The 25,377-nt window shown below is 50.2% G+C and overlaps 1 protein-coding gene across 2 annotated transcripts; it reads right to left on the bottom strand.

The window, feature by feature from the left end:
• Nucleotides 1-971: 971 nt before the first annotated feature.
• naa10 (N-alpha-acetyltransferase 10, NatA catalytic subuni) lies at nt 972-25,377 on the bottom strand. 2 transcript variants are annotated; one of them, XM_069929188.1, is made up of 8 exons: nt 25,267-25,377; nt 21,022-21,120; nt 17,959-18,017; nt 12,450-12,495; nt 9,676-9,791; nt 5,185-5,229; nt 3,042-3,126; nt 972-1,461 (listed from the first exon to the last, which is right to left on the bottom strand). In XM_069929188.1, exons 1-8 carry the CDS (start codon nt 25,285-25,287, stop codon nt 1,195-1,197), a joined length of 738 nt encoding a protein of 245 aa, XP_069785289.1. In that variant the 5' UTR covers nt 25,288-25,377; the 3' UTR covers nt 972-1,194. The 2 variants fall into 2 exon arrangements, with proteins under 2 accessions (XP_069785289.1, XP_069785290.1); XM_069929189.1 differs by lacking the exon at nt 25,267-25,377 and adding an exon at nt 24,830-24,986.

Here is a 25,377-nt window from a genome sequence, read left to right as displayed (position 1 = left end):
TTGCTTGAGAAAAATTGTCATTGGCCCTTTTCCTTTGGAGTTCTGAAACTGTGCACATAACAAGTCAACGAAGGATGATTAAAACGGAGGGTTTCAAACTTTCTCTTTTCACCCACATCCCACCATAAGTAATCCCTTACTAATCACAGAGCAGCTAGGGATTAGTTAAAGTGGAGTTATGGGGGCAGTTTGAAAATATCTGACATACATTTTGGTTTTTACCTTGTAGAAATTTCAGCACTTTTTATACATCATCCCCTCATTTCAATGCCACAACTCTGGTCCTCGTGTTGAAAAATGGCAACTGCAGACTCCAAAGGCGATCAAAACCTTTGAAGCATCCTGGCTCTCTTATACCTGCGTGAATGAGGCAATAACACTTACCTGAGTACTCACAAACACCTGTGAAGCCCAATGTCTCAAACACTAGGGTGCCCTAAAATGAGGGCACCAGGCATAAACAGTGCTGTAATTTCTACATGTATGCAAATAACCTCAAATAAAATCTGGAGTGTGCACTTTAATCACATGAACTGTTTGATTATGAATGTAAAACTGTGGAGCACTGGCGAAGATAAAGGATGGGGCTGCTAGATGCTCCTCTATACTTACGACAGTCCAACGTACAACTGTTCGAAGTTACGATGGTTGTTAACATGATTTCCAGGATTAAAAATTGTTTTTTTTCCAGTGTGGAATAAAAGGTATTCAAATTTAGATAAATTTGCCCAGCCGTAGGCTAAGGTAAATGATCCGAGCACGATTAAGATATTCGGTAGGTGTGGTACTGTATTCTTTTTCTACTTACGAGTTTCTCCAGCACCGTGTTCTTACATAGCAAGAATCAGCGTCCCCTTGTATCTCCAAGCTACTCCGTCCTTGGTGTTAACCTGAACTTGTCCTCAACAACCTGATGTCTGGAGTGGGAAATCGCAACACTCGGGAAGTGAGAGACTGGCAAAACGCAGACCTGCTTTGACAATGGAGTTTATTATTTATTACTCTGTCCCAGTAAGGTGCGAACTGGGGCCAAGTTCAACCACTGACTGAAAACCTCTCAATAGTTTGTTGGGAGACGGCTTCACCTCCCACGCTGCCCGGTCAGAAGTGGCCTCAAGGTAGGGTTCCTCATCCCCACGGTGAACTCAGTGGGGAGGGCAATACGAGGTGAAGCGGCAGGGGCCAGCCCACGTGTTACGAAGCTGAGTCCGACGTCTCTGAGCTGTCTTTGATATCCGTGCTCTCCGTTGCCTCACTGACCTCGCTCACATCTTTGCTGTCACCGCTGTCCTCGGCCCCATCGCGGAGCCTGCCCACCGCGCCGCCTCCAGCCGGGCACTTGTCATCACGGCAGCAATCCGGGTAATGGTTTGACCGGTGGTGATGATGGTGGGGGCGGTGATCAGTGGAACCAGGCGCCAGTGGCTTCAGCCTCTCCCGCGCGTCCGCCTGCTTCCGGAACTGGAGGGGGAAAAACGGAGGGGTGACAGAGTTCTTGGTGGCAGCCCTGCGCCAACCCACAGACCTTGGAATGCCCCGCCGTTTCTCCCTTCCTCCCTCACCTACCCACCAGTCTCCACCAGGTACTCAGGCAGGGGCTCATCTCCCACGCCTTCCAGATCCAGAGACCCAGGTTCCGTCCTGACCTTTGGCCTTGGTCTATGTGGACCCTCCTGTTCCCTGTGACCGCAGGGGTTTCCTACGGCTCAGGTCAACGTGGACCCTCCTGCTCCACGTGACCTCATGAGTTTCCTCCATTCCAACCCTGTTTTCATGGAGACTTCCTGACGAATTTCTCCCCAGGACTCTGGTTTCCTCCCACCTCCTGACCTATCTGCATGGAGCTCCCCGATCCCTGTGACCTCATGAGTTTCTTTCATCCCAACCTATGACCCTGGACTACGTGGAGCTTCCCGTTCCTCATTCCCTCACAAGTTCTCCACCACTCACCACTGCCCCCCACCCCCCCGATTCCCTCCCATCTCCTGCACTGAAGGAAAGGGGTGAATTTGGGGAAGGGGGGTGCTCGACGATCGGCTCAGATCTGATGCACCAAGGGGCCTGTTGGCACGCTCACTGATCAAGAGTGGCGGCTGTGGTGTTCCGCCCTGTGCTCTGGCCCGGAAGGTGGACATTCAACTCCTCTCCTCCATGTCGTTGTCTCACATTCCCTCCCGCCCAACTCATTCCCCACCCTCCTCTGGTCACCTCCTTGCAGAATATGGAAGCTGTGGAGAGGGGGGAGCGGAGATTGACCTGGATTGGAAAATACATCTTTATGAGACAAGGTTAGCAGAGCTGGGACATTTCTTTTTGGAACAAAGAAGCATAAGAGGAGAATTGATGGAGGTCTACAAGATTCTGAGAGGAATAGATAGGGTGGACAGCCAGTGCCTGTTTCCCAAACACCAGAGGACATCCGTACAAAGTGAAGGGAGGGAAGATAAGGGGTAAGTTGTGTTTTTTTTAAACACGGAGTCATGGGGGCCTGGAATGCCTTGCCAGGGGTGATGGTGGTGACTGGATCATTAGGAGCATTTAAGAGACTCTTAGACAGGCCCACAGATGGAAGAGAGGGTTATGAGGTTAGAAGTGTTTCATTTTTTTTGCCAGGAATATGTAGAGCACTACAGCACATTACAGGCCCTTGCTGTTGTGCCAACCCATATACACTCTCTATCCCATAACCCTCTATTTTTCTTTCATCCGTGAGCTTGTCTAAGAGTCTCTTAAATATGGGTTGGCACAACACGGAGGGCTGAAGGACCTGTACTGTAATGTTCTGTGTTCCATCCCTCTTGGCCCACTCTGCAGAACACCTGATGTCCGCCCAAGTCATTCCCCGGGGAGAGCAGGCTCCGCATTCCTCCCCTTTCTGGGGAAGCTCCTTCTCCTCAAAGTCCCGGGTCACCAATGATGCAAATCCCCAACATTCCAACTGGCGTCTCAATCCAACCCCTTCTCCCAACCTCGCCCATTGACTGACCCCCCCTCTGTCAGGAGCTTGTGGGATGGGGATGGGGGGGGGGGCGCAGACCAACCTCATCAGCCATCAGCGTCAAGTCCCTCTTCATGGCATAAGCATCCTCCCCGTCAGCATAGTACTTGGGTTCCACCTCACTGATTCTGCAAAGGGAGAGGTTAGGCTGTCAATGAGTTGCCACTTGTAGTGAGTGTTTGAGAGTTGTTTGATCCCTCAGAAACTTAAATTCCTGGGAGTCACTCTCTCAGAGGACCTATCATGGACCTAACACACAATAGGACACCGCAATGAAGCAGAGGTGCTGACGAGCTTTCGTCGTGAAGAAAGCCAGTCTGCGCCTCTATCTTCTCGTGAATTTGCGGAGGTTTGTTATGACCAGAAACACTGGCAAATTTCTGTATACGAGGGGTGGAAAGTGTGCATCACGGCCTGGCACAGGGACACCAATACCCGAGTGGAAAGCCCTCCTAAAGGTAGTGGACATCACAGGCAAAACCCTCCTACTGTTGAGAACATCAATGGGGGATAACACGATGTCAGAGAGCAACAGTTATCATTGAGGATCCACATTGCCCAGCACACGCTGGGCACACAGCACACAGCTGCCACCACCAGCTGCTCCCCCTCCACCATCAGACCCCTCAATGACAAAATCAATCAGGGGCTCATTTAAGGATTCTTACTTGACTGAATATTCATTTTCTCTATTGCAGTTGTTTACACTTCCCTTCTTCTTGTCTTCTGTGTTTTAAACTGTTTATTGATAATGCAGATGGATCAGTTATGCATTGTAAGAGTGAGTCTCAGGCAACCAAAAAATTCACCTATCTGGCATCCGCAATCCCCATAGGGATGGGAGACTGGGGTTTTAGTGCATCTGGACTTTCCAAAGACCTCTGACAAGGTGACACGCTTGATTGAGGTTGCTTAACAAGGTGAGAGCCCATGGAATCACAGGGAAGATACTGGCGTGGCTGAAGCTTTGGTTACCGGCGATGTTCTGCAGGAGTCGCTGTTGGAGCTGTTTCTTTTGATATTGTAGGTTAATGATTTGGATTGTGGAATAAATGGCTTTGCGACGAGGGCGGGGAGTGAGGAGGAAACAGAGAGGCTCAGAAAGATTGAAATTGGCAAAAGTGGCAAACGAAATCAAACGTTGGATAGTGTATGGTCATGCACTTTGCTAGAAGGAATATTTGGATAGGGGGAATAGTGGTTAACACAACGTTGTTACAGCGCCAGCGACTGGGGGGGTCGAATCCCCACGCTGTCTGTAAAGAGTTTGTACGTTCTCCTCAGTGTCTGCATGGGTCTTCCCCACAGGCTCTGGTTTCCTCCCATTGTTCAAAACATATCAGGTTTAATCGGGCGGGTCAGACTCGTGGGCCGGAAGGGCCTGTTACCATGCTTTCAGATTTATTGTCAGAGTACGTACACGACATACATACAGCCCTGAGATCCTTTTTCCTATGGGCCCGGCAGAATTACTACTTCTTGGCAGTGCAAAAAGACTGTATACAACATACATGGGTAAAGAGATAAAGAAATGTGAACAAATTGTGCGATACAGAGAGGGTAAAAAATCAATAAAGTGCACAAGTAAGGGTCCTTACTTAAACAAGTCCCTGATTGAGTTTGTCGTTGAGGAGTCTGATGGTGGAGGGGGAGCAGCTGTTCCTGAACCTGATGGTGTGAGTCCTGTGGTCCCTAGATCTCTTTCCTGATGAGTGCATGCTGGGTGGTGTGGATTCTTGATAATCACCACTGCTCTCCAATGGCAGCGTTCCCCCATAGATGTTCTCGATGGTGGGGGAGGGATTTGTCCATGATGTTCCTAGGATGCATCCACTACATTTGGCTGGGCTTTCCGCTTGGAGGTATTGGGGTTCCCATATCAGTCCATGATGCAGCCGGTCAGCACACTTTCCACCATGTCTGTGGAAGTTGGCCAGGGTTTCCAATACCATGCCAAACCTCTGCAAACACCCGTGGAAGTGGAGGCACTGTCTTCATTTAAAACGTAAAGACTTAAAAGTGAGAAGTGGGTTGCTTCAGGCCAGGGCCATGAACTTCATCACTTAGAGGGGTGTAGAAACTTCAAATCTCCAAATCTCAGGATACCGGTGAGATGGGCGGAGAACCAGGGAAGGGTCAAGGAGCACGGACATCACAGGCGGAAGGAGTCAGTGGACAATACTTACTGGAAGTTCAGTGTGTTTGAGTAGAGGTGCAGGGCGGCGCGATTGCTGAATGGGAGGAAACAAAAAACAAGGAATTAAAATCCCCATAATAGGGGCAGAAATTGGTCATCCGGCCCATCGAGCCTGCTCCGCCATTCAATGAGATCATAGCTGATCTGATGATTGGCTCGTCTCCACCCACTGCTTTCCCCCACATCTCTTAATTCCCTGACTTTGTAAAAACCGATCCAACCTTGCTTAAATATATTTACTGAGGTCGCTCTGCTGCTTCAATGGACAGCGAATTCCACAGATTCTTTACCCGCTAGGAAAAGCATCTCTGTCCTAAATCTACTACCCTGGATCTTGAGGCGATGTCCCCTCATTCTGGTCTCCCCCACCAATGGGAACAACTTACCCACCTCTATCTGATCCACGACTTTCATAAATTTATACATTTCTATCAGATCCCCTCATTCATCTAAACTCCACCGAGTCCAGTTCCAGACACCTCAATCTCTCCTCATAGGCCAACTCCCTCATCCCTGGAGTCAACCTGGTGAACCTCTTCTGCACCACCTCCAAAGCCAGTACAACCTTCATCAAATAAGGAGACCAGAACTGCATGCAGTGAATTATCCACGGTCAATATTTGTCACACAGCACCGAGGGCAGTCTGCTGGTGGGATTCAAATGCATTCTTCAACATTTCACCCTTACTGTTACCCACATAAGGAGACAAAACAGATTCCCAGAGGTGTCCTGTGGATCGTGGAGGGTCACGTGAACCTCTCTGCCTTGAACCTGGTGGAAACATGGATTGTGGAGGGTCACGTTGACCTCTCTGTCTGGAACCTAGTGGGAATGTGGATTGTGGAGGGTCAAGTTGACCTCTCTGTCTGGAACCTGGTGGGAGTGGGGATCGTAGAGGGTCACGTTGACCTGTCTTGAACCTGGTGGGAATGTGGATTGTTGAGGGTCACGTTGACCTCTCCATCTGGAACCTGGCAGGAACATGGATTGTGGAGGGTCACGTGGACCTCTCCACCTGGAACCTGGTGGGAATGTGGATCATGGAGGGTCACATGATCTCTCCATCTGGAACCTAGTCAGAAGTCAAATCACCTGCCAATGAAAGGTTAGGTCTGCCCATCTGTGAGGCTGATCAGTAATTGGCCCTTGCAGCTGACGCGTGATCAGTCCCCCACATGCCAATCCCTAGTTAGATCTGCCCACAGGTGAGGCTGACATGCGATTGGTTCTCACAGGTCACGTGGACGGGCCCTGCATTGAAAAGGCCTCGCATGTGGTCTCTCTCTCTGTTCTTGTTGCTGCATGGAGACCAACGAGCGGTTCTGGAGAGCCGACCATGATGGGCCCACCTCAGATCCCGATCCGTGGGCACGGAGACCACGTTCATTTGATACACTAGTTAGTTGTACTTAATTTACTGTTTATTAGTGTGCTGTGATTGCTAGAATACAGCGGGGTGGTGGGTATTGTGGGTTTAACCCTGGTGTTCCCAATCGAGAATGTTTAATTTTATTTTAATTTAGACATACAGCACGGTAGCAGGCTCTTCTGACCCACAAGCCCGTGCTGCCCTAATACACCCAATTGACCTACAATTCCTGGTACATTTAAAATGGTGGGAGGAAACCGGAGACTTTGGGGAAAACCCACGCACAGGGAAAACGTAAAAACTTCTTACAGACAGCGCAGGATTCAAACCCCAGTCCTGATCGCTGGCGCTGTAACAGCGTTGCTCTAGCAGCGATTTATCTGCGTCATTTTTTAAAAAACTTTATTTATAAACTTTTAAAATCAATAACAGCTGTAAAAAAAACACATGTCCAGCATTGATTATCTTTGAGCGTATTGTGTACGCTAGAATGGGGCTCTCACGGACCAGCCATGCTCACCTTCCATCAAGGACGGCAGGAGCGAGACCCACACGTGTCCGAGCTGTCCGCTCTGGTGTGTGCTGTGTCCGAGCTGTCCGCTCTGGTGTGTGCTGTGTCCGAGCTGTCCGCTCTGGTGTGTGCTGTGTCCGAGCTGTCCGCTCTGGTGTGTGCAGTGTCCGAGCTGTCCGCTCTGGTGTGTGCAGTGTCCGAGCTGTCCGCTCTGGTGTGTGCAGTGTCCGAGCTGTCCGCTCTGGTGTGTGCAGTGTCCGAGCTGTCCGCTCTGGTGTGTGCTGTGTCCGAGCTGTCCGCTCTGGTGTGTGCTGTGTCCGAGCTGTCCGCTCTGGTGTGTGCTGTGTCCGAGCTGTCCGCTCTGGTGTGTGCTGTGTCCGAGCTGTCCGCTCTGGTGTGTGCTGTGTCCGAGCTGTCCGCTCTGGTGTGTGCTGTGTCCGAGCTGTCCGCTCTGGTGTGTGCTGTGTCCGAGCTGTCCGCTCTGGTGTGTGCTGTGTCCGAGCTGTCCGCTCTGGTGTGTGCTGTGTCCGAGCTGTCCGCTCTGGTGTGTGCTGTGTCCGAGCTGTCCGCTCTGGTGTGTGCTGTGTCCGAGCTGTCCGCTCTGGTGTGTGCTGTGTCCGAGCTGTCCGCTCTGGTGTGTGCTGTGTCCGAGCTGTCCGCTCTGGTGTGTGCTGTGTCCGAGCTGTCCGCTCTGGTGTGTGCTGTGTCCGAGCTGTCCGCTCTGGTGTGTGCTGTGTCCGAGCTGTCCGCTCTGGTGTGTGCTGTGTCCGAGCTGTCCGCTCTGGTGTGTGCTGTGTCCGAGCTGTCCGCTCTGGTGTGTGCTGTGTCCGAGCTGTCCGCTCTGGTGTGTGCTGTGTCCGAGCTGTCCGCTCTGGTGTGTGCTGTGTCCGAGCTGTCCGCTCTGGTGTGTGCTGTGTCCGAGCTGTCCGCTCTGGTGTGTGCTGTGTCCGAGCTGTCCGCTCTGGTGTGTGCTGTGTCCGAGCTGTCCGCTCTGGTGTGTGCTGTGTCCGAGCTGTCCGCTCTAGTGAGTGCTGTGTCCGAGCTGTCCGCTCTGGTGTGTGCTGTGTCCGAGCTGTCCGCTCTGGTGAGTGCTGTGTCCGAGCTGTCCGCTCTGGTGTGTGCTGTGTCCGAGCTGTCCGCTCTGGTGTGTGCTGTGTCCGAGCTGTCCGCTCTGGTGTGTGCTGTGTCCGAGCTGTCCGCTCTGGTGTGTGCTGTGTCCGAGCTGTCCGCTCTGGTGTGTGCTGTGTCCGAGCTGTCCGCTCTGGTGTGTGCTGTGTCCGAGCTGTCCGCTCTGGTGTGTGCTGTGTCCGAGCTGTCCGCTCTGGTGTGTGCTGTGTCCGAGCTGTCCGCTCTGGTGTGTGCTGTGTCCGAGCTGTCCGCTCTGGTGTGTGCTGTGTCCGAGCTGTCCGCTCTGGTGTGTGCTGTGTCCGAGCTGTCCGCTCTGGTGTGTGCTGTGTCCGAGCTGTCCGCTCTGGTGTGTGCTGTGTCCGAGCTGTCCGCTCTGGTGTGTGCTGTGTCCGAGCTGTCCGCTCTGGTGAGTGCTGTGTCCGAGCTGTCCGCTCTGGTGTGTGCTGTGTCCGAGCTGTCCGCTCTGGTGTGTGCTGTGTCCGAGCTGTCCGCTCTGGTGTGTGCTGTGTCCGAGCTGTCCGCTCTGGTGTGTGCTGTGTCCGAGCTGTCCGCTCTGGTGTGTGCTGTGTCCGAGCTGTCCGCTCTGGTGTGTGCTGTGTCCGAGCTGTCCGCTATGGTGTGTGCTGTGTCCGAGCTGTCCGCTCTGGTGTGTGCTGTGTCCGAGCTGTCCGCTCTGGTGTGTGCTGTGTCCGAGCTGTCCGCTCTGGTGTGTGCTGTGTCCGAGCTGTCCGCTCTGGTGTGTGCTGTGTCCGAGCTGTCCGCTCTGGTGTGTGCTGTGTCCGAGCTGTCCGCTCTGGTGTGTGCTGTGTCCGAGCTGTCCGCTCTGGTGTGTGCTGTGTCCGAGCTGTCCGCTCTGGTGTGTGCTGTGTCCGAGCTGTCCGCTATGGTGTGTGCTGTGTCCGAGCTGTCCGCTCTGGTGTGTGCTGTGTCCGAGCTGTCCGCTCTGGTGTGTGCTGTGTCCGAGCTGTCCGCTCTGGTGTGTGCTGTGTCCGAGCTGTCCGCTCTGGTGTGTGCTGTGTCCGAGCTGTCCGCTCTGGTGTGTGCTGTGTCCGAGCTGTCCGCTATGGTGTGTGCTGTGTCCGAGCTGTCCGCTATGGTGTGTGCTGTGTCCGAGCTGTCCGCTATGGTGTGTGCTGTGTCCAAGCTGTCCGCTATGGTGTGCGCTGGTTCGAGCTGTCCGCTATGGTGTGTGCTGTGTCCGAGCTGTCCGCTATGGTGTGTGCTGTGTCCGAGCTGTCCGCTCTGGACACTCACCCCGGGCTTGGGGTGAAGCGCAATCTGCAGGACAACTGTCCATAATGGTTGGTTGAAATCCCACTGCAGAGGCCCAGTGAAGCAGCCTCACTATCTCTCCCCTCACCTCCCACCCTGTTCTCCAGGGCATACTGATTGCCATGCCAACACACACCCTACCACTCCATACTCCACACCACCCCCCATGCTCAGAATCACGCCAGCGGGTTGACGGTACCTCTTCCTGACATGTAAAGACACGTATCGGGCATTGAAGTTCTCGATCATGGCTCTGGACGCCTGGTCCATCAGCTTCTGGGCCAGCCCAAGGCGCCGGTGGGACCTCTTCACTGCCTGTGGGAGCAGAGGGTGAGACTCCAGCAGGGAATTGGCGGAGAACCCCATTCGGCAGATTCTTTCAAGGAGCAGAACTGCCTCGAGCAGATGACCCCACCCCTGAACCTACAGTGTGGTTCATTACAGCAGGTTCAGGCTGTGGTCGAACCCTGGACAATGAAGATTTTGCTTCCTGAAAACTTCTGGGGGTACTTTATGGATTTTGGGCTGCTGATCACGAAAATTTCAACATTTTCCTATCACGTATCGCTTGTTAAATGTAACCTATTTTAGAAACATTGAAAAATAGGTGCCGGAGTCAGCCATTTGGCCCTTCCAGCCTAAACTGCCATTCAATATGATCATGGGTGATCAGTACCCGGTTCCTGCCTTCTCCCCATACCCCTTGATCCCTTTAGCCACAAGGGCCAAATCTAACCTACTCTTAAATATTGGCAAGAAACCGGCCTCAACTACTTCCTGTGGCAAAGAATTCCACAGATTCACCACCATCTGAGAGAAGAAATTTTTCCTTATCTCAGTCCTAAAGAACTCCCCCTTATCCTTAAACTGTGACTCCTGGGTCTGGTTTTTCCCAGCATTGGAAACAACCTAACTGCGTCTAGTCTGTCTAAACCCTTAAGAATTTTATATGTTTCTATAAGATCCCCTCTCAATCTTCTAAATTCCAGAGAATACATGCTTAGTCATTCCAACCTTTCTTCATATGCAAGTCCTTCCATCCCTGGTACAGGAACGCAATCCTTTATCCGGACATCGAAAACCCGGAAAGCTCCAAAAATCGGGATTTTTTTCCCTGGTGCTGGTACAGCGGAGGAAGAGAGAGAGATAGCAGGGCGACTAGGTTGAGCCAGAGGTGGGGAAAGAGACGGCAGCGCGACTCGGGTGGGCGGGGGGAAAGAAACGGCAGCGCGACTCGGGTGGGCGGGGGGAAAGAAACGGCAGCGCGACTCGGGTGGGCGGGGGGAGAGAGACGGTAGTGCGACTCGGGTGGGCGGGGGGGGAGAGTGACGGCAGTGCGACTCGGGTGGGCGGGGGGGGAGAGTGACGGCAGTGCGACTCGGGTGGGCGGGGGGAGAGAGACGGCAGCGCGACTCGGGTGGGCGGGGGGAGAGAGACGGCAGCGCGACTCGGGTGGGCGGGGGGAGAGAGACGGCAGCGCGACTCGGGTGGACGGGGGGAGAGACGGAAGCGCGACTCGGGTGGACGGGGGAGAGAGACGGGAGCGCGACTCGGGTGGACCGGAGGGGCAGAGAGACGGCAGCGTGACTCAGGTGGGCGGGGGGAGAGGAACGGCAGCGTGACTGGAAGGGGGTTGATATGGCAGCACAATTCGGGTGGGCAGCTGGCTTTTGTTCTGGAATCTGGAAAAATCCAAAATTCAGAACACACTGTCCCACAAAGGTTCCGGATAAAGAATTGTGTACCTGAATTAGTCTAATGAATCTTCTCTGCACCCCCTCCATGGCTAGGATGTCCTTCCTCAATTAAGGAGACCAAAACTGCACGCAGTACTCCAGGTGTGGTCTCACCAAAGCCCTGTACAGCTGCAGCAGGATCTCCCTACTCCTGTACTCAAATCCTCTCGCTATGAACGCCAACATACTATTCGCCCTCCTCACCGCCTACTGTACCTGCACGCCCACTTTCAAACACCCAAGTCTCGCTCCATCTCCCCTTTTCCTAAACAGATACCATTTAAATAATAATCCTCTTTCCTGTTCTTACCTCCAAAATAGATAACCTCGCATTTATCCACATTATGTTCCATCTGCCATGTCTTGACCCACTCACCTAACTTGTCCAAATCACTGCACCCTCCTAGCGTCAACACAGTCAATTTCCTGTCATATTTTGTCCACTTCAAGCATACAAAACCACGAAGTGCGACATGTCATTGAAAATTCACTTTCTGCGCTCGCACACGGACTTCTTCCCTGTTGATCTCGGCACAGTCTGTAACGAACACAGTGAAAGGTTTCACCAGGGCATTGCAACCATGGAAAAGTGGTATCGGGGTAACTAGAATCCATCAATGTTGGACAGACAAGAGAGGCATCAGATGACGAGTACAAACGAAAATCAGCAGCAAAACATCTTTAGGTCAGTTGAACTGATGCAACGTGTCGGCATCATTATGCGATTAAACTTGCTCAATTCAATAAAAGTTAATTTAATGTTTCTCCACCTTCCTATGTGATATAGCAAATCTGAAATTATCTTTGCGTGCAGCTTGAAGTTGTCTATCGTAATCCCCAACTATTTATCCGGAAGCAGACCTTCTGAAAAAAGTAATATGTTGTCCACGCTGCTTTAACGGGGAGAGGGAGCAGGTGGCACCTCGTGTCCTGTCTCAACAGTGGCAGGGTCGCGTGGCTGCAGCAGGGCTACTGTTTCCATAATCACCCGCCAGGAGGGACGGGTGTGTTGGCCGCATTCTGGCCTCCTGCCCCACAGGGGAAGCCTGTCGCTCAACAACCACGTCCCATGCGGTTGGAAGGCATGGAGGTGATAATGGGCATCCCCCACCGTTCCGCCCCCCCCCCACTCCTACCCCGACAGAACAGGCTTTTCCTGTCCCTCCCCATCTGGGTCTCCCTGCCGCCACCAGGACCCGCCGAGATCCAATCCCTACCCCAGGCTCAGGACACGTACCAGGGAGGTGATGTGACCGTGAGGGACGTCATCGGGATCTTCTTCCCTGGAAAGGAAAGGAAAGATAATAAGAGCGGCTCTGCTCACATGAGGACCCCGCACAAGCTGGGCCAGTGCAACAGGCAGCCAGCCTCTGGGCGCTGCTCTATGCCCGCTGCCAGCAGATCCATGACCCCCCCTCCCATAGAGCACTACAGCAGAGAAACAGACCCCTTCTGCCCTTCTGGTCCGTGCCCAACTATTCCTGCCTTACTTTACCCCTCCTCCCATCCACGTACCTGTCAAAATTCTTCTTCAATGTAAAAATTAAGCCCCATTAGCCACCTCAGTTCGTTCCACACTTCCACCACTATGTCTGAAGAAGTCCCACCGAAACTTTCCCCTTTTCACCAAAGCTGCCCAATTAACCTTCAACCCAGGTATATTTTTGAAGGGTGGGAGGAAGCCGGAGCCCCCGGAGGAAACCCATGCAGATGTGAGGCGGTTACAAACCAGGGCTGCCTACCCATGTTTCCTACCCATGTAGCAAGCCCCTGCAGCCCCTTACACACTGGATCCTAAATTGCCCGGTTGAACGGTGACTGGAAAATTTAAGGGCGCTCCTGCCTCTTCGGTGACTGACATTTCATGCACTCCCCGCATCACCAGAGGCCCCGCAGGGAATCCTGTTCCCTGTGATGGCCTCCAAAAGGTAAGTGGCATGGGGGTGGAGGGGCCAGAATCGGGGCAGGGAGCAGTTGACACTGTTGGGGCCAGGGCGAGTGTGGAGTCGGAACGCTGTCAGGTCAGTGGGGAGCAGAGTGGGCTATCAGGCATTCCAGCAGCATGGGGGATTATGGGTAAAGAAGACAACCATTGCACACAAGTGCTGACATAATTTTCTACTCAGGCAGCCATCAATCGCTTGCAAACTGACCAGCAGCAGCTACACAGTGTGTATACACAGGTACACTTGCGAGGAGGTTTTAAAAATTCTACCCAGCAATTGGCCTGTAGATGGGTAGATAACCTACCAAATTAGCAGGTTAAACTCAGTTTGCAATCTAATTTGTAAACCCCTATGGAGAAAACGTACAAACTCCTTACAGACAGTGCGGGATTCGAACCCAAGTCGCTGCCGCTGTAACAGCACTGTTCTGACTAATATGCTCACCGTGCCACCCAGAGACGTTCAGCTCCTTGAACAGTGGCAAACAGACTGCCAACCAGACTGCTCTAACTCCATAGCCTTTCCCCTTCCTTACCTGACCAAAAACTGAGGGTCAAGATCAGAGGTTATTGGGGCAACAGCAGAGCTCTACAGAGGTCGAATCCAACCGCTGGAGGAAGAACTTTCTCCATCCTCTCACCCCTCACCCAATAACATTGGACAACAAAGATATTGCTTCCTGAATTTTATGAATTTTGGGCTGCAGATCACAAAAATCACCTTAAGACTTTTCTATCATGAATCGTTTTTTTTATATATAACCTATTTTGAGACCGTGTCATATTACTAGTATACTGCCACAATACAAGCTGTCTTGGTTAGTCAGGTGCTAAGTCTTAAGCCTGGGCATGCTTAGTCAGGATAGCTGCAGACAAGCTATTGTGACAGATTATATCATATTTTATATTATGTATATATTTGTTTTTGGAAGATAAATTGTGGGGGAGGGGGAGGGTTTAGCGTAGGTCACAAACAAATACCAACACTTCACAACATAGATCCCATTTAAAATGCCTGAGCTCGGCTCAAGCTAGACAGTCCAAGCTCCTAGTGCCTTTGTAAAGACAATGGAAACTGCTTTGCTGAAGGACTTCACAAGTAGGTGTTAACTGGACATGCCTTGTGGAGTCATAGATTATTGTTTTGGAAAGCAACAGATGAACAGACTCAGAAGACTGGGGTCTGGTTCCGCAGTCTGTCTGAATGCAGTTTGCTGTTCTGAGAGGATCATGTGGTTTTGCAAGCAAAAAGAGAGAGAGAGAGAATACAAAACAGGTTTTTCTCTGAGAGAAAATTTTATGAATGACAAGCTGGCAGCTTGTTTGAAACCCCACTTTGAAGGCGGGTTGTGAGTTCAGTTCAGCCTGTTCAAAGCCCTTGTGGTCCATACAAGAGGAGATGGCTGGCTATATAATGTTTTGCCTGAGATAAAGGAAATAGAAAAGGAACTCTGTGGTGACCTGAAAGAAAGAGGTCATCATCTGGAAAACACTGATGGGCCAAGTTTCTTCGACAAGACACTGAAGTGGCTGATCAGAGGGAATCAGTTTGCGTGTGTCGAAAGAGTAACAAATCTCTCTGAAAACCGTTAAGAACCTTAACCGTTTATCTTTCAAGCACCAGAGCCTGGTGGAGATTCAAAAATGTTAAATTCCATGTACAGAATAAGATTTGCCTAATACTTGGAGGAGTGAGAAGTGAGATTGGACTGTGAATCAAATAACTTTTCTGAAGTTATACACACGTCATACACATGCACTTAGAATTAGAAGGGGGTTAAGTTAGATTAATAGTAATAAGTTAAAGTTTGATCCTGTTTTTATGTTTAAAGAAAATTAAAAATGACTTTTGTTTAAGTAACCATTTGTCTTGGTGAACTTCTATTGCTGCTGGGTTTTGGGATCCTCTGGGCCTGTCACACTAGAGAAGCAGCTCACACATACATTACATTCCATTGATGCAGATCAATTCTTCAGGCAATAGCATTGTATGTGTACTTAACAATAGCATTTATTCTCTTCTGGAAGATTCAATGCACCAAAAATGTCTCGTCAATGTTACGTTCGTGGCGAGCGTACGCTTAAGGCTCAAAGGCACAGCATGGCTGCACTTATTACAAAAGCCTACGAGCTCCACTTTGGTTGTAAAATCCAAGACAAACCCTGGGCTACTCACATTTATAGTAGCAACACGTACAGTCAACTGGAGAGTATCGTGATGCAATTAAATGTGCTAAATTCAATAAAAGTTAATTTAAGGTTTCCTTATCTTCCTACACAATACATCAAATCTGAAATTATCTTGGTGTTCATCTTGATAATCCCCAATTTTATTTTTCAGGAAGCCAACCTTTTGAAAAAAATTTGTTGCCCAGTGTAATCTGAACAGTACCTTTAAGCAGACCCCGATGAAGCACAGCAGGCCAATGAGCCTCACTCCCAAGGAACAGCCACACAGCCACGGGGATAAAAATGAACCAGGGTGTCCACTGTACAGGAGGACCCTAGAGCACAAGCCAACGAGGGCCAAGAGGATTTTCTGATCACGGGTTACAAAATGGGTAATTCCTAGGCTAATTCCTCGGATGAGGAGCTCGACTTATGAGAGATTTAAGGAATTTGAACTCTGTGCCTTGATACTGAAAGATACAAAATCCTGAAAGTCCTTGCTGGTGTTGGTAATTACTGTAATACTGGTGCCGTGTAAATGTCAACACCCTTTTTGGCCCCGATTGGAGGGAAGTGGACAGTTAGTGGGGCCATTAACAGAGATATTTCACTGGCCACGGGGGTGGTACCAAAGGATTGGAGGGTGGCGCATGTGGTTCCTCTGTTTAAGAAAGGGTCCAAATGCAAACCTGGGAATTATAGGCCTGTAAGTCTGACGTCTGTGGTGGGCAAGTTGATGGAAAGTGTTCTGAGGGATGCTATTTACAAATTTGTGGAGGTACAGGGATTGATAGGGAGTAATCAGCATGGTTTTGTCAGGGGTAGATCATGCTTGACAAACCTGATTGAGTTCTTCGAGGGGGTTACAAAAAAGGTTGATGAAGGGAAAGCTGTGGATGTTGTCTATTTAGACTTTAGTAAAGCTTTTGACAAAGTTCCCCACAGGAGGTTAGGAAAAAAGGTGGAGGCATTAGGTATAAATAAGGAGGTAGTGAAATGGATTCAGCAGTAGTTGGATGGAAGGTGTCAGAGAGTAGTGGTAGAAAATTGTTTGTCCAATTGGAGGCCAGTGACTAGTGGAGTTCCTCAGGGTTCGGTCCTGGGTCCACTATTATTTGTTATAAATATTAACGATCTGGATGTAGGGGTGGAGAACTGGATAAGCAAGTTTGCGGATGACACAAAGATTGGTGGTGTTGTGGACAGTGAGGTAGATTACCATAGATTAAAAGGTGATTTAGGAAGGCTGGAGGTGTGGGCTGAGAAATGGCTGATGGAATTTAATACAGATAAATGTGAGGTGCTACATTTTGGAAAGGCAAATTTAAATAGGTCATATACATCGAATGGTAGACAATTGAGGAGTGCAGAGCAACAAAGGGATTTAGGAGTTATGGTAAATAGTACCCTCAAGGCTGATACTCAGGTAGATGGTGTGGTGAAGAAGGCATTTGGAATGTTGGCCTTCATAAATCGGAGTATTGAATTCAAGAGTAGGGAGGTTATGATGAAATTGTACAAGGCATTGGTGAGGCCAAATTTGGAGTACTGTGTGCAGTTTTGGTCACCGAATTATAGGAAGGATATAAACAAAATAGAGAGAGTGCAGAGAAGGTTCACGAGAATGTTGACAGGATGTCAGGGTCTGAGTTACAGGGAAAGGTTGTGCAGACTGGGGCTTTTTTCTCTGGAGCGTAGAAGATTGAGAGGGGACTTGATAGAGGTGTTTAAGATTTTGAAAGGGACAGACAGAGTAAATGTGGATAGGCTTTTTCAATTAAGAAAGGGAGAGATTCAAACTAGAGGACAAGGTTTAAGATTGAAGGGGGAAAATTATAAGGGGAACATGAGGGGAAATTTCTTTACGCAGAGGGTGGTGGGGATATGGAATGAGCTTCCGGCAGACGTGGTCGAGGCGGGATCATTGGTTACATTTACGGAAAGACTGGATCGTTACATGGATAGGAGGGGACTAGAGGGGTATGGACCGGGTGCTGGTCAGTGGGACGAGGAGGGTGGGGATTTGCTACGGCATGGACTAGTAGGGCCGAACTGGCCTGTTCTGTGCCGTAAGTGGTTATATGGAATTCCGATCTGTTACCACGCTTGCGACTGTCTCACATGCTGGACGATGGCAGCATTGGACGCGAGTACCGTACAGCATTCTCTTTCGTGATGCTGGCTCACTGTTTTTTTTAAAGTGTGGAATAAAGGAATTCAAAATAAAAAAAAGGTAGGCGCTGTATTTTCAATTTTAGACATACAGGCCATTTTAGCCCACTAGCCCGTGTTGCCCAATTTACACCCCATTAACCTACACTCCTGGTACATTTTGAACGGTGGGAGGAAACTGGAAAACCTGCGCAGACACGGGGAGATTGTACAAACTCCTTATAGGCACCGTGGGATTCGAACCCCGGTCTGGTCCCGATCGCTGGGGCTGCCACCCCACTTTTTCAACAAGATATTTTGGACTTACGATGGGTTTGCCGGAATGTAACCCCATCATAAGTTAACGCTGTTCACGTTAAATCATCCTGAGCTCCCAGGATTTTCACCCCGCCCAGCTCAAGTCCCACCCCTTGCCTCGGGGATCCAGATGCCCATCTTCCAATGGGCCCCGCTCACTCACATTTTAGCCAGAACGTAGCCCACGATCTTTCCGTTCTCATCCTCAGCGATGTAAGACAGCTGGAAAGACAGAGGAGGCAATTAGACGGTGCAGGATTCCGAGCAGCATGGCAGTGTGCGGGCGTCTCTGGTGACTCTCCCTGCTCCGCGAGAAGCCAAGTGATGCAGGCAATGAGGGCAGAGTGTTATCAGGTAAGGGCAAGGCCGCTTTTGGACCCATGTGAAGCCCTGAATGGGAGCAAGGGGATTTGCACGTCCTATCGACCTTCCTTTTCAGCATACCTCTGCCTGCCCTGCGACCAACTAAAGGCAATTTCATGTAAATCTAATACATGATAATAAATGGTATCTGATCAGAACAAAGTATGCAGAGGGATCTGGGCCAGATGGAAAAGTGGGCTGCAAAATGGCAAATGGAGTTTAATGCAGACAAGGGTGAGATGCTGCATTTTGGAAGAACAAACCAAGAAAGGACGCACACGGTGAACGGTTGGGCACTGAGGAGTGTGAGAGAACAGAGGGATCTGGAAATACAGAGACATAATTCCCTGAAAGTGGTGTCACAGGTGGACAGGGTCATAAAGAGAACTTTTGGCACAATGGCCTTTATAAATCAAAGTACTGAGTTCAGGGGTTGTTATGGTAAAGTTGTACAATGAGGGGAGATTTTAGAGGCAAACTAAAAGGTAAGTTTTTTTTTTAAAAGAGGTGGTTGGCACGGTTGGCACAGCAGTTAGCACACCGCCTTTACAGCGCCAACCATCGCGACTGGAGTTCGAATCCCGCGCTGTCCATGAAGAATATGTACGTTCTCCCCAATGTCTGTGTGGTTCTCCCTGGGGGCTCCGGTTTCCTCCCACCATTAAAAACATAGAGGAGTTTGTAGGTTAATTGGGTGAAAACTGGCCGGCACAGGCTCATGGGCTGAAATGGCCAGTTCCTATGCTGTCTAAATTTAAATTTACAAATTTATGAGGGGTATAAATAGAGTAAATTCAAGCGGATTTTTCCATTCAGGTACAAGCCAGAGGACATGGATTAGGGGTGAAAGGGAGAAACCTCAAGGGAACAATGGGAGCAACTTCAGAAAGAGTGGTGGGAGCGTGGAACGAGTTGAATTCGTGAATGCAGGCTCAATTTTGACATTTAAAAAAAATTTGGACAGGTACACAGATGGGAGGGGTTTATCACATTATAATAAATAGAATCAGATCTGATCCAAAAATCCAGACCCTACCTCTCTTTGAGGAGGAAACAAAAGTTCTTTTTGTCAGTTTTGGTCCTGATATTGCCACATTCACCCCCATAAAAGTTTGTACCGTGACTCGGGAGCACATCTCAAGGTCATTGTTGGCACCAGAGGAGTTTCCTCCCTCTTCAAACATCTATGGGGCCAGTTAATTGGGAGGGGTCTCTCTCTCTCTCTCCCCCCACCCTTACCCCATCTAAGGGATTTAATGGGATCATTGTTTAAAGAGGGCTCACAAAATCATTGAGGACCCCTTCCACCCCCACACACAGCATCTTTCAAAAGCTCTCGCCAGGGAAGAGATCCAGGAGGATCAGAGCCAGCACCACCAGGCTGGGGAACAACCTCTTCCCACAGGCTGAACGATCACAGGACTGCTCATACAGGAACTGGCTAACATCATGTCAGCCTTCTCCAGGGCTCTATTGAGATCATCCTGGCCGGCTGCATCACAGTGCGGTACGGTTACTAGAGAAACGGAACAGAGGTCAATCCACAGGACTAGGAGTGGCAGAGAGGATCTCTGGGGCCTCCCTCCCTCCTATCGACATGATCTACTGGGAGCGTTGTCTGAAGAGGGCGGGCAAAATCGTAGAGGACCCCTTCCATCCAGCACACAGCATCTTTCAGCTGCTCTCGTCGGGGAAGAGATACAGGGTTATTAGAGCCAGCACCACCAGGCTGAGGAACAGCTTCTTCCCACGGTCAGTGAGAACGCTGAACAACCAAAGACACTGCTCTCAAACTGACCCTCCAAGACTCTCATATTCATTAAATAATATTTAATTGTATGGATTAATTGTATGTCCTGCATATGTATTATATGTATTATGTATTATTTGTATGTTATGTCTGGTTATGTGTCTTTGTGTTTTGGACTAAGGACTGGGGAACGCTGTTCTGTTGGGTAGTACGTGCAACTGGATGATGATAAACTTGGCTGGAGTCTCCCTCTTCCCCGCCATTGATGTGATCTACTGAGATCATCGTCTGAAGAGGACGTGCAAACTCGTCGAGCACCCCTTCCACTCAGCATCTTTCAGCTACTCTCGTCGGGGAAAAGATCCAGGGGTTATCAGAGCCATGACCACCAGATCCTTTTTCCCACAGAAAGCAAGAAGAATCTGAATGACTGCTGAACCACTGAAACAACTCCCCATGACTCTACATATCTTATACAGGACATGTAAAAGGGTCTGTGTATATGTATAGTTTGTCAGTATGTTTTTTGCACCATGGACCGGAGAACATGGTTTCATTAAATATACAGTATAACACCCCCCCCCCCACCCCCACCCCCAGCATCTGGAATTCAGGCAACCAGCAAAAAAAAAAAACAATCAGATGACTGATACAAATAGTCCCCGACTTTCGATGATCTGACTTACGATTTTTCAAAGTTACGATGGTTCGAATCCAAATTGTACTTCAAATTTTGGCTAAGCTATGATGTTCAGTATCTTGCAACAGCACTGTATTGGTCCCCACACTGATCCCATTGCCCCACTCTCATCCCACAGCCCCGTGTCAGTCCCCACACTGATCCCACTGCCCTTTTTCAACTTACAGAAGGAGTGCCAGAACAAACCCCATCGTAAGATGAGGACTATCTGCGAACTTGAATTGTAGGGGCATCAGCAGGCTCCAGATCTAGGGCCAAGGGCAACCTGAGCAATCATTTAACGAAGGTGGCAGAAAAAGAAAATGCTGGCGGTGATGACAGAGGCACCCTATGGCCAACAGCTCGGGAACATCAGCCAGGGTTGAAGGCTGCTTGGAAGCTCCAGGGGATGAGGCATGCGAGGCACTCCTTACCTGAGGCCAGGAGAGACCGTGGTAGAAGTAGTACTTCATCTGGTAGTTTTCAGGCAGGCACAGCAGGTTGCAGTGCTGCATGTTCATCAGGTCTTCGGGCTGCACAGAGAGAGAGAGAGAGAGAGAGTGATGACATCAGTGAGGCCAAGTTCGGAGTACTGTGTGCAGACTCAGTATCATTGGCTCTTCAGCAAGCTCTGACTCATCTGAGACAGCACCAGCGATCGGGACTGGGGTTCATATCCCCACACTGTCTATATGGAGTTTGTCTACGTGGTGAGGGGGGAGCTTTCTCAGCTCCCAGGGAAAAGAGAGACATAATTCCCTGAAAGTGGCGTCACAGGTGCACAGGATCATAAAGAGAGCTTTTGGCACATTGGCCTTCATAAATCAAAGTATCGAGTCCAGGAGTTGGGATGTGATGGTAAAGTTGTACAAGACATTGGTGAGGCCAAATTGGGAGAATTGTTTGTAGTTTTGGTCACCGAACTACAGGAAAGATATCAGTAAGATAGAAAGAGGGCAGAGAAGATTTACTGGGATGTTGCCCGGACTTCAGGAACTGAGTTACAGGGAAAGGTTAAACAGGTTTGGACTTTATTCCCTGGAGCGTAGAAGAATGAGGGGAGATTTGATCGAGGTCTTTAAAATTATGAGAGGGATAGACAGAGTAAATGTAGGTCAGCTTTTTTCCACTGAGAGTCGGCTTGATACAAACCAGAGGGTTGAGGGTGAAAGGGGAGAGGTTTAGGGGGTACCTCTTCACATAGAGTGTGGAATGAGCTGAGGTGGTGAATGCGGGCTCAATTTTAACATTTAATAAGAATTTGGACAGGTACGTGGATGGAAGAGGCTTGAAGGGCTATGGATTGGGTGCAGGACAGAGGGACTAAGCAAAAAAAAAAAACAACTGGTTTGGCTCAGATTGGAAGGCCTGAAGGGACCTGTTTCTGTGCAGTAGTGTTCTACCGTTCTATGGGGGTGGACTAGCTCTCATTCCTGAGGCTCAGGTGCATGTGCATTAGCAGTCTTCTGGCAGCGTGGGAAGGAGGGCGCGGGGGATTGTCACAGAGGCCTCGAAAGCAGACGGTGGTGGCCATGCAGTGCATCTCCAGCAAGTGGCAGCGGAGGACCAGAAACGACCACTCTCATCTACACATCAACCACTCTGTAGTGGAGAAACTGGAGAGCCCCAAGTTCCTTGGAGTTCACTTAACAAATGACCTATCATGGACTCTCAACATCTCCTCACTGGTCAGGAAGCCGCAACCATGACTGCTCTTCCTGAGAAGACTGAAGCGGGCAAGGCTACCAGCCAACATTATGCCAACCTTCTACGGGAGCTCTATCCAAGGAGTCCTGGCCAGCTGCATCACAGTGTGGTACGGTTGCTGCAGAGAAATGGATCGGAGGTCAAACCATAGGACCATAAGAGCAGCAGAGAGGATCACTGGAGTCTCCCTCTATCCCCATCGACTTGATCTACCAGGATCGTTATCTGAAGAGCAAAATTGTTGAGGACCCCTTCCCAACCCCCACGGGCCCAGCATCTTTCAGCTGCTCCCATCAGGGGAGAGATCCAGGAGTATCAAAGCCAGCATCACGACGCTGAGGAACAACTTCTTCCCAAGGGCAATGAGAACGCTGAACTACTCACACTGACTCTCCGAGACTCTTATATTCACAAAACAATATTTATTTGTATAGATGAAATACTTGTCCTGCATATGTATTGTTTGTCTGTATGTGTGTTATGTCTGGGTGTGTGTTTGCGTGTTTTACACTGAGGACTGGAGAATGCTGTTTCGTCAGGTTGGACTTGTACAATCAGATGACAATAAACAATTGGTTTATTGACAATGACAATTGGTTCCCAAAACTTGTTCCCTCCTTCAAGCCAACCCTGAGTTGTGACAGTCCTGACCGTTGATCTGTTGGGGAGCACAATTCTCGGGAGAACCCTAGTCTCAGCTCAGATGCTGGGGTGGACAGGAAAATGTTTGCCAACCAAGCGGTTTTGTCAATTATCTGAACGCAATCCGGCAGGAGTTATGAAGCGAAGGCAGCTCCCCGCCACCCTCCACGTGCAGCGGGAGGGGGGGGGGCCTTAAGTATCCAGCACCAGGAGCGGGTTAGGAAGGATTAGTGACAAGGTGATTGGATTATCTGTAAAACCTCTTTGCCAATCCGCCTGCCGGAAATGCTCAGGTCAGAGTGGCACGGTACAAAGATCAGCTGTGGGAGCAGATGAAGCTCTCCTAATCCCTTGGCTGTCAGTGCGTGTCACAGATAAGAATAGCTGGCATTATTTTTCCCCACAGAACATCACAGGAACACCCTCCATTTCTTCTGAGCCTGAAGAAACAGAACGTTACAGCATAGAAACAGGCCCTTCGGCCCTTCTAGTCTGTGCTCAACTAGTCCCAATGACCTGCCCATACCCCTCCCTGTCCAAATTCTACTTAAATGTTAAATTTGAGCCCACATTCACCACCTCTGCTCGTTCCACACTCCCACTGTTCTCTGTGGTAAGAAGTTGTCCCTAAACTTTCCCCCTTAACCCATGTCCTCTGGTTTAGATCTCACCAACCCTCATTGGGAAAAAGCCGGCCTACGTTTACTTTGTCGATTCCCCTCATAACTTTAAACACCTCGATCAAATCTCTCCTCATTCTTCTACCCTCCAAGGAATAAAGTCCGAACCTGCTTAACCTTTCCCTGTAACTCAGTTCCTGAAGTCTGGGGAACATCTGAGCAAACCTCTGCACACTTTCTAACTTAATGATATCTTTCCTGTAGTTCGGTGACCAAAACTGCACACAATTCTCCAAATTTGGCCTCACTAATTTCTTCTACAACTTTACCATAACATCCCAACTCCTGTACGCAATACTTTGATTTATAAAGGGCAATGTGCCAAAAGCTCTATGACCCTGTCCATCTGTGATGCCATTTTCCCAGCCAACAATGCAACACAATTCACTTTTTTGAGATGAGTCGATCCACTGTCCAGAAACAGGCCCTTTGGATTAAAATGGCCTGTTCCAGCCTTGATTGTCCACTTCATTCACCTCCTGTCTTGCCTGCTGATTTCCTCCATGTAGCACAGCACATTACAGCACTGAAACAGGTCCTTCTAGTCTGTGCCTGGTCCCACAGTCCATATCCCTCCATTCCACTCCTATCTATGTACCTGTCCAAATTCTTCTTAAATGTTAAAATTGACCACATCAGTTCATTCCACACTCCCACTGTTCTCTGCGTGAAGAAGTTCCCCCTAAACTTTCCCCCTTAACCCATGTCCTATGGTTTGTATCTCTCCTTCCCTCAGTGGAAAAAGCCGACCTACATTTACTCTGTCTATCCCCCTCATAATTTAAAACACAATAGGCTCTTTAGCCATCTAGCCAGTGTCAAACTACTGCTGCAACCAGCCCCCATGATGATTCTAACCCGACCACCGATGTCTCTATCCAAATTTTTGTTAAGGTGCCAGCAGTCACCACTTCAACTGTCACCTCGTCCCACACGCCCGAGAAGCGTCTGTGTCTGTAGCCAGACTCCAGGGAAAGGGGGGTTGGAGGTGAAAGAGTCCAGAGTAAAATATTGACGAGGCAGGGGAGAGGTGAGCAAGAGAGACCTAAATGGCTGTAGATTCCTTCCCTGCTGGTGTGGATTCTACTGACAGAATGGGCAAGTGTAGGGGGCATTCCTCCCGGAGGGTGAGGCAGTCCTCCAGCTGCCACGAGGTAGTCCTCCCAGCCAAGGCACTGTCCTGAGACTGTCCTCCCACAGGAAGGGGGCATACCTCCAGCAGGATGAGTCAGTCCTCCCACGGCCACGTGGCGGTCCTCCCAGCCAACGAGCAGCCCCTAGGCAGCCCCCCCCACCGGCAGGGAGCATTCTTCCTGGAGGGAGAGGCAATCCTCCAACTGCCACAAGGTGATCCTCCCAGCTGACGCGCGACCGTGAGACTGTTCTCCTGCCAGCAGGGATCCTCCCACAGGGCTAGGCGATCCTCCTGCTGGCAGGGGGCGGTCCTCCCGCAGTGCGAGATGGCCCTCCCGTCGGTAGGGGGCCCTCCCACCGCCGGTTGAGGCGGTCATCGAGCCGCCACGAGGTGTTCCTCCCGCTGCCGATCTCTTCTCTGTCCAGCTCCAGCGAAGCCTCGGTCCCTGGCAAGAACCCAGCCTCACCAGCCGCCGAAGCCCCTCTCCCTCCCCGCCGCCCGCTACCCACTCTCACCCGGGCGTTGCGGATGTTCATGATTGCTTCTCTCGCTCTCTCTCCCTGCTCCTCCGCCAACCGTCCCCGAACACCGCCGCAGCCCACCACGTGACGCTCCTTCCCGCCCCA

The sequence above is a fragment of the Narcine bancroftii genome, chromosome 3 (assembly GCF_036971445.1).
Source record: "Narcine bancroftii isolate sNarBan1 chromosome 3, sNarBan1.hap1, whole genome shotgun sequence".
Taxonomy (NCBI): domain Eukaryota; kingdom Metazoa; phylum Chordata; class Chondrichthyes; order Torpediniformes; family Narcinidae; genus Narcine; species Narcine bancroftii.
Note: the sequence above shows the minus strand (reverse complement) of the source record. Positions and strands in the feature narration are given on the sequence as shown.

What these genes read in the sequence shown, in the direction of transcription:
- naa10 (XM_069929188.1), bottom strand. Translation starts at nt 25,287, where the DNA reads ATGAACATCCGCAACGCCCGG. An exon ending in ACGGTCACATCACCTCCCTG is followed by an intron (nt 9,792 to 12,449) that starts GTACGTGTCCTG and finishes CTGCTCCCACAG; the next exon opens with GCAGTGAAGAGGTCCCACCG. An exon ending in TGACGCTGATGGCTGATGAG is followed by an intron (nt 1,462 to 3,041) that starts GTTGGTCTGCGC and finishes TTCCCCCTCCAG; the next exon opens with TTCCGGAAGCAGGCGGACGC.